This window comes from Pseudorca crassidens, chromosome 15 (assembly GCF_039906515.1).
Source record: "Pseudorca crassidens isolate mPseCra1 chromosome 15, mPseCra1.hap1, whole genome shotgun sequence".
Lineage (NCBI taxonomy): Eukaryota > Metazoa > Chordata > Mammalia > Artiodactyla > Delphinidae > Pseudorca > Pseudorca crassidens.
In genome coordinates, this window is record NC_090310.1 from 39,020,778 (window position 1) to 39,033,112 (window position 12,335).

At 49.8% G+C, this 12,335-nt stretch overlaps 1 protein-coding gene across 4 annotated transcripts in view; it reads left to right on the forward strand.

The window, feature by feature from the left end:
* Window positions 1-9,510, forward strand: part of LUC7L (LUC7 like) — a 30,250-nt gene extending 20,740 nt beyond the window's left edge. For 3 of the 4 annotated variants that reach the window (XM_067707272.1, XM_067707274.1, XM_067707275.1), the window contains 5 exons: window positions 2,334-2,510; window positions 4,829-4,917; window positions 7,848-7,877; window positions 8,275-8,442; window positions 9,161-9,510. In XM_067707272.1, the coding sequence (XP_067563373.1) occupies window positions 2,334-2,510; window positions 4,829-4,917; window positions 7,848-7,877; window positions 8,275-8,442; window positions 9,161-9,302 (606 nt within the window). In that variant the 3' untranslated portion in view covers window positions 9,303-9,510. Of the gene's footprint in view, window positions 1-2,333; window positions 2,511-4,828; window positions 4,918-7,847; window positions 7,878-8,274; window positions 8,447-9,160 lie in introns of those variants that run through there. The other variant, XM_067707273.1, reaches the window with a different exon arrangement.
* Window positions 9,511-12,335: the final 2,825 nt, after the last annotated feature.

The following is a 12,335-nucleotide window of genomic DNA, read 5'->3' on the forward strand; positions in this document are numbered from 1 at the left end:
CAACATCCTGGAGAGAGCTCTCCAGCAACACAGGTGGGAGAAAGACCTGTAGTGCTGACGCAGGACTTCTAAATGCCCCAGGTGCACACATGGTTTATGGGTCCACATGTGCAATGAAGTACAGAGACAGCACTGAAGATTATGCTGAACGCACACGAATGCCTCTGGGGAGGGAGAGAACAGACACTAGAGAGGGAAACATCAGGAACTGAATTTCCATCATAATGTTCTATATCTTTCATTAAAAGAAAAACAAAAACCTTAAGCAGAAGTGCTGAATATGGTGGGTACACTATTTGTGATATTATTCTGCCCCTCTCTGTAGTTGTAAAACTTTGAATGCCTTCCTCTAATCTCTTTCAAAATCAGTTGTAATTATTCAGAGTGAAAAAAGTCAATCCCAAAGGGCTATGTGGATCTGTTATATAACATTCTTAAAATGACCAAACCATAAGAATGGAGAGCAGATTGGTGGTCACCAGGAGTCAGAGAAGTGGGTGTGGCTGTGAAGGGGCAGCAGGCAGGACCTGTGTGGTGATGGATGTTCTGAACCTTGACTGTATCACTGTGTTCTTTCTGTGATGTTGTGCTATAGTTTTTAAAGATAGAACCATTGGGGGAAACTGGGTAAAGAGTACGCAGCACCTCTCTGTATCATTTCTTAGGATGACGAGACAGCCTTGCCTCCTGCTAAGGGGAGGAAGAGCACCCTACCCCATCCTGTTCTGTCCTGTTCTGAGGAAGGCCTATGGGGGGCACTCAGGTGATGAGGATGGGGACAGTGGCCGGAGTAAGGACAGTGGGGGTCCTGGGCACTAGAGTGCCTTTCTGTACCTTTGCCGGTTTAGTGAGTGATGTGATGTCTTATTTTGATTTGCATTTCCTAGGGAACATTTTGAATGTGTGAATTAATGGAAGATTACTACATTCAGTCTTCCCTTTAAGGGCAAATGATTATTGAAATGCATTTCTTAAACCTAGATTTTGAAGGAATGTTTTAACTTGAGCACAAGCGGCAGTAACCATGTTCTGGTTCATTTTCTTTTGTGTTTCGTGTATTTTGCTTTGAAGCCGAGTGACTTTTTTTTTTTTTTTAATTAATTTTTGGCTGCATTGGGTCTTTGTTGCTGCACGCAGGCTTTCTCTAGTTGCAGTGAGTGGGGGCTGCTCTTCATTGCAGTGCGTGGGCCTCTCATTGCAGTGGCTTCTCTTGTAGTGGAGCACGGGCTCTAGGCGTGCGGGCTTCAGTAGTTGTGGCACACAGGCTTAGTTGATCTGCGGCATGTGGGATCTTCCCAGACCAGGGCTCGAACCCATGTCCCCTGCATTGGCAGGCGGATTCTTAACCACTGCGCCACCAGGGGAGTCCCTAGTGACTTCTTAGGATTAGACTCAGACTGCACTGGCTGCAGGAGGGAGTGTGCTTTGTTCCATTTGGCACACTTCCTCCTTTGAAGAGAGTGTCTAAAGTATTTGTCCTTCCAAATTTTAGCTTTTGGAGCTGCGTTGGGATACAGTTTCCTGAACATTGGGACAATCTCCGTAGATACTCCTGTGTTTTTTGCTTGTCTCTTTGGTTTAGGTTTTTTGTTTGTTTTTTAAGACCCCTGTTGAAGATTCTCTCCTCTTGTTTCTTTGGTCTTTGCAGAGCTCTCCACCATAGCAGGGACTCACCTTCCCTGCTAGCCTTTTAGCACACACAGCATCCTGTGTGTCTGAGTGTTCTGAATACCCCTTGTTGCTTTGAAATCATGACTGGTAGTTCATTTCTTAAACAATTAAAATTGGGCTGGTTACAAGAATCTGAAGCTTTGTAAACGATTCAGTTTTTATGTATTTGAAAGTCATCTCGGACTTCCCTGGTGGTGCAGTTGTTAAGAATCCACCTGCCAGTGCAGGGGACACGGGTTTGAGCCCTGGTCTGGGAAGATCCCACATGCTGTGGAGCAACTAAGCCCATGCGCCACAACTACTGAGCCTGCATGCCACAACTACTGAAGCCCGCATACCTAGAGCCCGTGCTCCGCAACAAGAGAAGCCACCGCAACGAAGAGTAGCCCTCGCTCGTCACAACTAGAGAAAGCCCGCGCAGCAACGAAGACCCAACACAGCCAAAAATAAATAAAACGTTAAAAAAAAAAAAGTCATCTCTAGGGAATTCCCTGGTGGTCTAGTACTTAGTACTTGGCACTTTCACTGCCAGGACCCCTGGGTTCAATCCCACATGCCACGTAGCCAAAAAAAAAGTCATCTCTGTAGTCCCTTCACATACTTCCATTTTAGGGGCTGAGTAGACAGTGACATTTGACTCTCACTCTCTTCCCATTCTCCAGGAAGAATACAGGAATTCCATGCCTGCATCCAGTTTTCAGCAGCAGAAGCTGCGTGTTTGTGAAGTCTGTTCAGCCTACCTTGGTCTCCATGACAATGACCGTCGTCTTGCAGACCACTTCGGGGGCAAGTTACACTTGGGGTTCATTCAGATCCGTGAGAAGCTCGATCAGTTAAGGGTATGTTAATGTGTTGCGTTTCTGAAGAAACCCGAGAAGTTTTCTGATTGTCTTCACATCTCTTTGCTTTTAGAAAACCTTGTGTTCTTTTTTGTTTTGGTTTTTTTTTGGGGGGGGGGTTGGTGGAGGTACTGAAAACCTTCTGTTCTGATTCTAAGATCATGCCTTGGTTTTATACTTGAGTTTTACAGTGAACTACTCAGATTTCATCCATATGTTCCCACAAGAGATCTAAGATCTCAGAATCCAGCAGAGCCTGGGATATTTATTTAGTCTGCTACCCCTTGTTTACAGAGGAAGATGGCAGAATTCAGTCCCACGGTACAGAGAGTTCTCGTACCCCTCTGAAAACATTTCTGTTGGTGATGGGAAAGAGCCAGTAGTCTGCAGTTTTTTTTCTTGGACAGAGGCGGACACATGGAGGGTGGTCTGGCTGGAAGGATGAGAAGGTGATGGGGCATTTTCTGATAGCCCTGCCCCACTGTTGGTTGCCTGTGTCCCTTCCTCGGGGCTCCTCATTGTTCTGGGTTAAGCTCTACAACATTCGACATCTTGGGTACAGAATGCCAAGGAGGAAGATTAAATAAGTTTGTGATATTTTGAATTGTCTTCTTCAAATGGATGGTGCTTTCCCTAATTGTGTACTGGGACCCTATGATGGGATGCTGGGAAATGTGCAGGCCTTTTATCCAGACACCTGAAATCTATTGGAAGGACAGACACATGGCACCTGACTGTAGGACACCACAGTAGTCAAGGCCTTGGGCCTTGTGTGCCCCCAGGAAGGAGCAGCGGGTGGCAGAGCCCTGCATCCAAGGACGGTCCCCCATAAGTGATGTGCGACTCGGCCCTGGGAGAGGGAGCTGGGTGGCAGTCTCAGCACTGTTCTTGAAACATTTGCTCCTGTGCTCCCAGTAGAATTTTGAAAAATGATATTCTTTGTCACACATTTTTAAGTTGGAATTTTTTTCTTATAAATTTATGGGTATAAAACACATAAAAATACTTTATATGTAGTCAGTAGAATGTAAATAACAATTTGGTGTCAACTACCATCCCCATTAAAAATCTGCTCCTTAGGGAATTTCCTTTAAATTGTCTTCCCATTCCATAACGCCCCAGAATTTTGTCCTAATGTTTCTTATATCTGAAGCCTTTTGTTTTTTTCTTAAGATGTACCTTTGCTTCAGAATACATTGAAACCTTTAGAATTTAAGTATTCACTTGATCTAGAAGTCATGTATTGTCATTGCAGTTATGAGCAGTATATAGTTGATAGAACGACCCAACTAAGTTACAGATTTTGATAAATAGCTGTTAAACTATCAACAGAAAATGTATTTGGAAGTGCACCTCTTAACGATAAGGAAGGTGGGAGTTGTGTGCCCTAATCAGAGATGGGTTCACTCCCAGTGGTACTGGAGGTGTGCACCTGCCCTGGGCTGTGCACCCCCTGGGCCATGCTCCAAGGTGGATGCAGGGTGAGAAGAGTGAGGACTTTCCTCAGGTGGGGGAACCTAGTGTTTTAGGGAGTGGGGAGGGTTTGGGAAGGAGGTGATGCCAGCCCACAGGCCGGTTCTCGGCCTCTCCTTGTCCTGGCCACGCCTTCTCTTCCTGGGGCCTGGCTCCCATCCGAACTGAGATTTAAGGTCACCCTTTATGCCCTCTCGGGCCTTTGTCTCCTGGCTCTAAGTTCCTCCCCCTCAGGGCCTTCCCTTCAGCAGCGTGAGGAGGGGCATTGAAAGGCTCCGAGTTGATTTTGGGGTGCTCTGAGCTAGCCAGTGGATAGTGCTCTGGCAGGGGGGTTGCTAGGCCACCTCCTGCCTGTCTGCCTTCCTTGTCCACTGTGCTCACCATGACCCAGCCTGATGGGACGTGTGGAGCTTGCTGTTCCCAGGAAGCCCCGCCAGCACCCCGGGGCAGGCTGCAACTTGGCAGGGCAGATTGGCTCCCGCAGCAAGATGGATTTGGTCAGATACATGTTTTCTCTTTTACATGAAGTTTGTGGAGTCTCCTTGGGGTAAAAAAATTAAATTTATGGATTGATTTGAGCAATATGATAAAATTTCTGTGACTTAGATGTACAGCACTTAGGTATGTAGTTTGTCACTGAACTTGTAAAATGATAAAGGGTTTTTTTTTCCCATGTATTTTCCATTGTTTAAGAGGTTTTATGAAGAATGTGTTCCTGTTTCCTGAGTTTCTCTTAGGTTCTTAAATTGCCAGTATTGAGGTCACATAAAGGTGCTTTGTTCAATAATGTTCACTCTAGTGTGTGACTTGTTCCTCCCCCATCTTCCAATTTTTTGTTTATTTAGAAAACTGTGGCTGAAAAGCAGGAGAAGAGAAATCAGGATCGGCTGAGGAGAAGAGAGGAGAGGGAGCGGGAAGAACGACTGAGCAGGAGGTGAGCACGTGCGACCTGAGGACACCCCACTTCTTCCTGGCAGTACTGCATATTTACTGCCCTTGACAGTTGAGGTCTGCCAGTTACCTGGGTGGCTCTTAAAAGAAAAATAAGCAAACACATAGCACGTTTGGTCAAGCGAGGTTCTGGCTGGTCCAGGAGGACCTGTGTGCACAGCTGTGTGGTGTGGACAGGACACCCAAGCCGCTCGAGCAGCTGTGGCCACCTGATGCTTACCTAGAAAGATGTGGACTCCCTGGCAGGAGTGGAGGGGGACCTGTCACAGCACCTCCTATGGAGCAGCCCTTGACCAGCAGGACAGGCAGGAACTGGGACACCAGAGAGGAACATGCTCTCATGCCGCCATGCCTGCTGTGGGCAGGACCCACCAGGGACGGGCTCCGGTGTGGGCCCAGGCTCGTGGGTGGTAGGGTGGAAGCAGAGAGAACGTGAGCTAGCTGGGGTCCAGGCCAAGGAGGTGGCATTTCGAACCCTGTGAGGGCCAGGAGGGAATGATGTGTTCTGGGGGTGGAGCTGATAGGATTTGCTAGTGGACAGAGCGAGTTGTGCAAAGGGGGAGTGGAGCTGGCTCAGGGTTTCTGACCAGGAGTGGCCGCTTATGGCGGTGGGGAGACTGGGAATGGTGTGTTGGGATGAGGAGGAGGTGGGGAGGAGAATTTGGCTGTGGCTGTATTTGAGCCTAAGAGACATCCTTTCAGCCTAGGAGACATGCAGGTGGAGACAGTGGGTCTGGTCAGAGTTCAAGGAAGAGGCTGGAGCGCCGAGTAACCACGCTCTCATATTGGGCACAGAAACTGGGCTTTCCTGGAGGAATTCCTTAGTGAATAACTCAGGACAAAGAATCCTTTATTGTATCTTTTGTGTTTCTTTTCATTATTTTAACTATCTAACAGATTCTGATTATAAATAGACTCAAAACAGTGTAAAAATATATTAAGTAAAAAGACACAGAGGTGACGACAGTCGCTGGACATGTTGTGTGCATGGGTATATGTGGGACCCTCCACATGTGAGACCTTCCCATAGCAGCTGTGCTCTTGAAGGCTACACAAAGTCCCTACTATGATGCTGTAATTAACTATATCCTTTTATTCTCCCACCTTCACCCCTTTTGTCCACCCCCATTTCCCTACCTCTGGCAACCACCAGTCTGTTCTCTGTATCTATGGGTTTGGGTTTTTTTCGATTTCACATATAACTGAGATCATACAGTATTTATCTTTTTCTGTCTAACTTATTTCACTTACCATAATGCTGTCAAGGTCCATCCATATTGTTAAACATGGCAGGATTCCATCTTTTTTGTGGCTGAATAACATCCCACTGTATACGTACAACCACATCATCTTTATCCGTTCATCTATCAGTGGACACTTAGGTTGTTACCATGTTTAGGCTACTGTAAATAATGCTGCAGTGAACATGGGGGTGCAGCTATCTTTTCAAGATTGTGATTTCATTTCCTTTAGGTAAAAATACCCGGAATTGGAATTTCTGGATATTGTAGTTCCATTTTAATTTTTTGAGGAACCTCCTTTCTGTTTTCCATAGTGACTGCACCAATTTACATTCCCACCAACAGTGCACAAAGATTCCCGTTTCTCTGCATCCTCACAAACAAGTGTATTTCTTGTCTTTTTGATGACAGCCATTCTGACAGGTGTGAGGTGATATCTCATTATGGTTCTGATTTGCTTTTCCCTGCTGAATAGTGACGTTGAGCAATTTTTTATGTGCCTGTTGGCCATCTGTATGTCTTCTTTGACAAAATGTCTATTCAGGTCCTCTGCCCATGTTTTTACCTTTTTTTTTTTTTCCCCTTCTGTTTAGAGTTATTTTTGTGTTTTGGATATTAGCCTATTATCAGATACATGATTTGCAGATATTTTCTCCTGTTCAGTAGGTTGCCTTTTCATTTGTTGATGGTTTCCTTCACTGCGCAGAAGCTTGTTAGTCTGATGTAGTCCCACTTGTTGACTTTTGCTTTTGTTGCCTTTGCTTTTTATGTTTTTTAAAGCCTTTGCTTTTTTTTTTTTTTTTTTTTTTTGCGGTACGTGGGCCTCTCACTGTTGTGGCCTCTCCTGTTGCGGAGCACAGGCTCCGGACGCGCAGGCTCAGTGGCCACGGCTCACGGCCCAGCCGCTCCACGGCATGTGGGATCTTCCCGGACCGGGGCACGAACCCGCGTCCCCTGCATCGGCAGGCGGACTCTCAACCACTGTGCCACCAGGGAAGCCCAAAGCCTTTGCTTTTTAAAAAAATTTTTTGATTAAGTTTTTATGAAACTATTTTTGAACAAGTAATCTAGTGACCATCTTTGTATGAGTTTGAGGGTTTATAACATTCCTTAGAATTCCTGGGATAAAGGAATATAATATATAAATATTGGTAGCTGTTACAAAAATTGCTTTTCAAGAGGCTTTGTCAGATCACCCTCCAGCCACATGATGTGTGAGCATCTTTTGTCACTTCCTCCTTGAGCACACGTTGGTGGTGATCTTGTAAATTTCTGCTTGGAATGAAATGAGACCTCATTGTAAAGTGCATTTCTTAGTTGTTGGTTGTATAATGTTTCCCAGGGAGCTCATGTGACACTCACTGGCAGTGAACCTGTGTTTGCAACTTGGGTGTCCTGCCCAGCCCTGCACCTGCCATGTGACTATCTGTGTAGCTGAGGTGGTGTCCACTGTGAAGAGTTTGCAGAGCCACTGGTTCAACTCAGTGCAGCATGGACCCCTGGGTGCTGGTCTCTGCGTTCTGCCTCCAAGCAGCTGGGGCTGGAGGCGGGCCTTATAGCAGGTCCTCTGGGAAGTCGGCCCTCCTTCACCACGTGAACTTGAGGCACCTCCCCTCAGCTGTAAGGGATGGAGCTGTTTTGGGAAAATTGTTCATCTTTTTTTCCATTTTAGGTCTGGATCAAGAACCAGAGATCGCAGGAGGTAGGTTTTCCATTTATGTGTTCTCAGTGAGATGTTCTTTTCTGTATGCACTTAATACTTAACCTTTATAGCTTCACAGTTATTATCTGGTGGTCAGGTCTGGCTCATGAAGGGCACAGGACGTGGGTGAGACTCCAGTCCCGTTTGTAGCTGGCATTGGCTGGGGCTTAGCGCAGCGTGGGAGTGGGGACCCGCTGTCAATGAGAGGGACAGTCAGGGCGCTGCTGGGGCCTGCTGGGCAGGCGGGAGTTTCCTGGCCAATGTACAGGAAGCGTCAGCGGGAAGGGTCTGGCCGTAGTTACCAGAGAGTAGTTGGTGGGATTATTGTGAACCCAAGTTGTAAGTTTGTGGGAGGAGGGGAGATAACAGTAAAGCATCAGCAGAATATCTGCTGCAGGTCGCGCTCCCGGGACCGGCGTCGGAGGCGGTCAAGATCTACCTCCAGAGAGCGGCGGAAGTCGTCCCGGTCCCGGTCCCGAGACAGACACCGGCGCCACCGAAGCCGTTCCCGGAGCCACAGCCGGGGCCACCGCCGGGCATCCAGGGACCGGAGTTCGAAATACAAGTAACTACTCTGACTCCTTCAGTAGCTGCGTCCAGGAGTGAACCCTTCTTTGTGTGCCAGGGTCTGGGGGTCTGTCATCTGTGGGACAGAGTGTTAGGGCCTTGAGGAGTCCTGAATGGGGCCCAGGGCACTGAGAGCCCTAAGCCGAGGGCAGCAGATGGCTTCAGGGCTGGGACGGTTGAGAGACTGAGGAGGTGGTCGCACGTGGGCATGGCCATGCTCGGGCTGCACACTCACTGTCACTTTGGTACACAGAGCCCCTGACTAGGCCCTGCTTACCTCTGTTGTGGTTTTTTAAAGGAAAAACAGCAACAACAAAAAACACCACTAATGATCATATTCAGAGACGACCACTGTTAGCTTTGGTATGATGAATTTTAAATATCTTTTTTTCCATTGTGTTTTTACATAATGGATCGTATTCCATGTGTGGACTCTTGTCGTATTTTCCTTTGCAGTGTTCACATTATAGTGAAAGCTTTTCCTGTTACTAGAAACCTTTGCAGATGTCACTTTCTAGTGGCTGCCCAGCCCTCCCTGGGCAGTGGGTTGGGCACAAGATGGCAGGCCTGGCACCGTCTGGTCTGCTAGGGCCCTTCCAGCCGTGGTGGGTCCTACCCTTACCTGGCCTGATGCTGAGGGTCCAAGGTGTCAGTGCCTGAGGAGCAGCCAGGAGGGAGGGCCAGCCCTTGCTGAGCCTCTGGTTCCTGTTTCCCAGGTTCTCCAGAGAGCGGGCCTCAAGGGAGGAGTCCTGGGAGCGCGGGCGGAGTGAGCGGGGGGCCACCGACTGGAGGCTCGAGAGCACCAATGGAAAGACTGCGTCACGGAGGTCGGAGGAAAAGGAGGCCGGCGAGATCTGAACCCACGCCCAGGCGCTGTAAATAGTCCGATACATGTTTGACACAGCCTAACGTTACCCTTTATATTTGCTGAATACAACTCATCTTTTGTAGTTTACCATTTCTATTGTTTTGGAGCTAGCTGTGAGTTTCTCGAGATGTACAGAGTTGCTCCTGTGTTCTGGGTTATGTCAAGTGGGAATAAATAGCCTGACAGACTGCTTCCTGACGGCCGCGGTGCAGTCTCTCCTGTCCCCGGTTGTGCTAGACTTCGCCGTGGCTTCCGCAGGTTGGGGGACACACCAGGGGTCATCTGACTTGAGCTTAGAAATGTGACTTACGTTGGACTCCCCTTTGACTTTTGGCATATGATTTGCTGTGCACCTCCAACACCCAGACTGGCTGGGGCCGGATGTGCCCGGCCGTCTGCTCTGTGGGCTCCACATGTCTTTCTGAAGTCTGAGCTGCCCTCTTACCGAGGACTGCCTGTCTGGTTTGTGGTAAGCAGCCTCAGCATGGCACTCGAGCTCAGATGAACTACAGTTCCCCCTCTTGGAGTTACTTAGGGCCAAGAAAGACCCGTGCATAGTATCTGCATGACAGCCACGAGGTCTTCAGAGGGGGGCGTGCTGACTTTGGGGTCAGGTGTGGTTTGACTCACCCTTGGGGGGCCTGGTGGTGTTACCCACTCTCCCTCAGCCCTTTTGCACGTATTGCTAAAGTGAGCCCTTCAGAAAAGTATAACTGGGAGCTCTTTTCTTGTTTTCACTTTTGTGGGGGTATTTTTGGAGGGAGCTTCTGGCTGGGCCAGAACATGCTGGAACATAATCCTGCTCACAGTGGGAGACCACTGGGAAGCCAGGGGTGAGTATCTGTCTGGTAGGTGGGTGGAGGTGTGCCCTCCCAGGTGGGAAGTGGATACAAGTTGGCAGAAAGCCTGTGTCGGGGGCGGGGCAGGGGGTGTAAAGGTCTCCTGGGAGGGGAGAGGCAAAGGGGGTGAGGGCTATGGTCATGGGTTCCCGACTCAACGGTGTAGCCTGGCCTGTGACGGCGGGGGCTGGACTGAGCGGGAAGCCAGGGGCAGGGCTGCACAGCTCCTCACACCTCCATTCGTCACCTCCGGAAGGGATGTTTTGGGGTTTTGTCCTGTTTCTATTGTCGTGCAGTACATATACATTTACCACTGTAACCATTTGTGAGTCTACAGTTGAGTGGCAATCACTGTGGTGGCCACTGTCCGTAGAGGGGTGGTTTTGAAGAGGCAGAGGGCAGATGGTGTCCCTGTACTTAGGAGGCCTGGGGTCCCAGCCAGAAAGCAGGTGGCGCTGAGGTCAAGACGCCCAGGAGGGCCTGGAGGGCGGCTTCTGCTCCCCTTACACCTGGACGCTCACCAGTCAGTCCAGGACGAGGCAGTGGGAGCCCTTGCTACCTGGCTCTTCCAGCCTCAGTGCTGGAGGCACCCGCCTGCCCCTGGCACATCACAGGGCCTGAGAGCCTGGTTTCCCTGACCCCTGAGCCTTGGGTTCTCCGTGTTGGCCCAACTCCTGGGCACAGGAGTGCAGCAGACCGGCCGTGGCGCTCTGCTCTGGATGGGCAGAGGAAGAGGTCAGACTGGTGGGGGCAGTGCACAACCCAGGACACCGAGACTGCTCTGAGGACGCCACAGCGCACCCTGGGTGGGTTCCGGCAGAGGGCCTGGTAGGTGGGTGGAGGACCCGGAGGGTGCTGAGAGGAGGGGACTGGGGCCGGAGGGGGCCACCTACCTGAGCCCCCTCACTCCTTGTTAAAATACTGATGTGGGGAATCACTTATTTAACAGGGAAGAGCAGGGATGGAGGTAGGGAGGTGATTGCAGTCCTAGCAGAGAGTTGGGTCGGCCCAGCCAATAGGTGCAGATGCTTCCGGGGCCCATGGTGATGGTGGGCCCTAGGCCCCTGGGGTCAACCCCAGGGCTCTGTGGTGCCCTCAGACCCTCCCTGTCACCAAATTCTCAGGGACTCACACACACACACACCATGCTTCTGGCCACTGGCAGGGGTGGGGTGTGGCATGGTGGTAGCACCTTGTGTAGGTTGTGGAGTCTCCTAAGTGCATGGAGGCCCCAGGCTGTTGGGGGGGCAGGGCTGTTTCGGCTGCTCTCCCCTCTCTTTCTAGGGATCTCTAGCCAGGCCCAGAGCTACAATCTAGGGAAGGGAGGGCTGGAGGATCTGTGCTGGCTCTGCTGCTGCGTGGGAGCCCATTGCATCCAAGGCAGCTCCCAGGCTCTCGCTGCATCATGTGGATACAGGGATATCCTCCCAGGATGTAGCTGGGTGCTCTTGGTTGGGGCTGTGGGGCCGTGTCCAGCCATGGTTTGTGTGATTTGGGGAGGGGGTGTGCACAAGCAGTGCCTCTGGTGGACCCCCTGCCTGGGAATGGGATGGGGGCCACAGTGGGGCTTAGAACCCACACGTGGTCCTGCTCTGGGGAGACTGGGTCAGCTAAGTGGTTTTTGGACTTTATTGCATGTCATTGTCATCTGGAGGACTTGTTAAAACAGGTGGCTTCCCCCACCCCCCGGAGACTTTCTCTTGGTCTAGGGAGGGGTCCAAGAATGTAGACTTTTTTTTATTATTTTGCAGGTAGATTTTTTTGATTGAGATAAACGCTCCTACCATGAAGTTCAACATTTTAACCACTTTAAAGTGTATGGTATAGTGGGTTTTGTATATTCACAATGTTGTGCTGTCTAGTTTATTACTGTGTAGCTGTAGAACATTTTTATCACCCCAAACCCTGTACCCATTAGCAGTTACTCCCCCTTCCCTCTGGCCCCAGCCCTGAACAACCACTAATCTACTTTCTGTCTCTGGAATCACACGATGTGACCTGTGACTAGCACCTCTTACTACTGAGCGTGGTGTTGGAGGGTTCATCCACCCTGTAGCCTGTATTGGTACCAAGAATGTAACAGTTTCCTTGGGCTGCTGGTGCTGCTAGCCCGGAACACACTGAGAGCTGGACTGGGGGCAGCAGGAGGGGTCCCCGACATCTGGGCCACCAGCTGCAAACCCT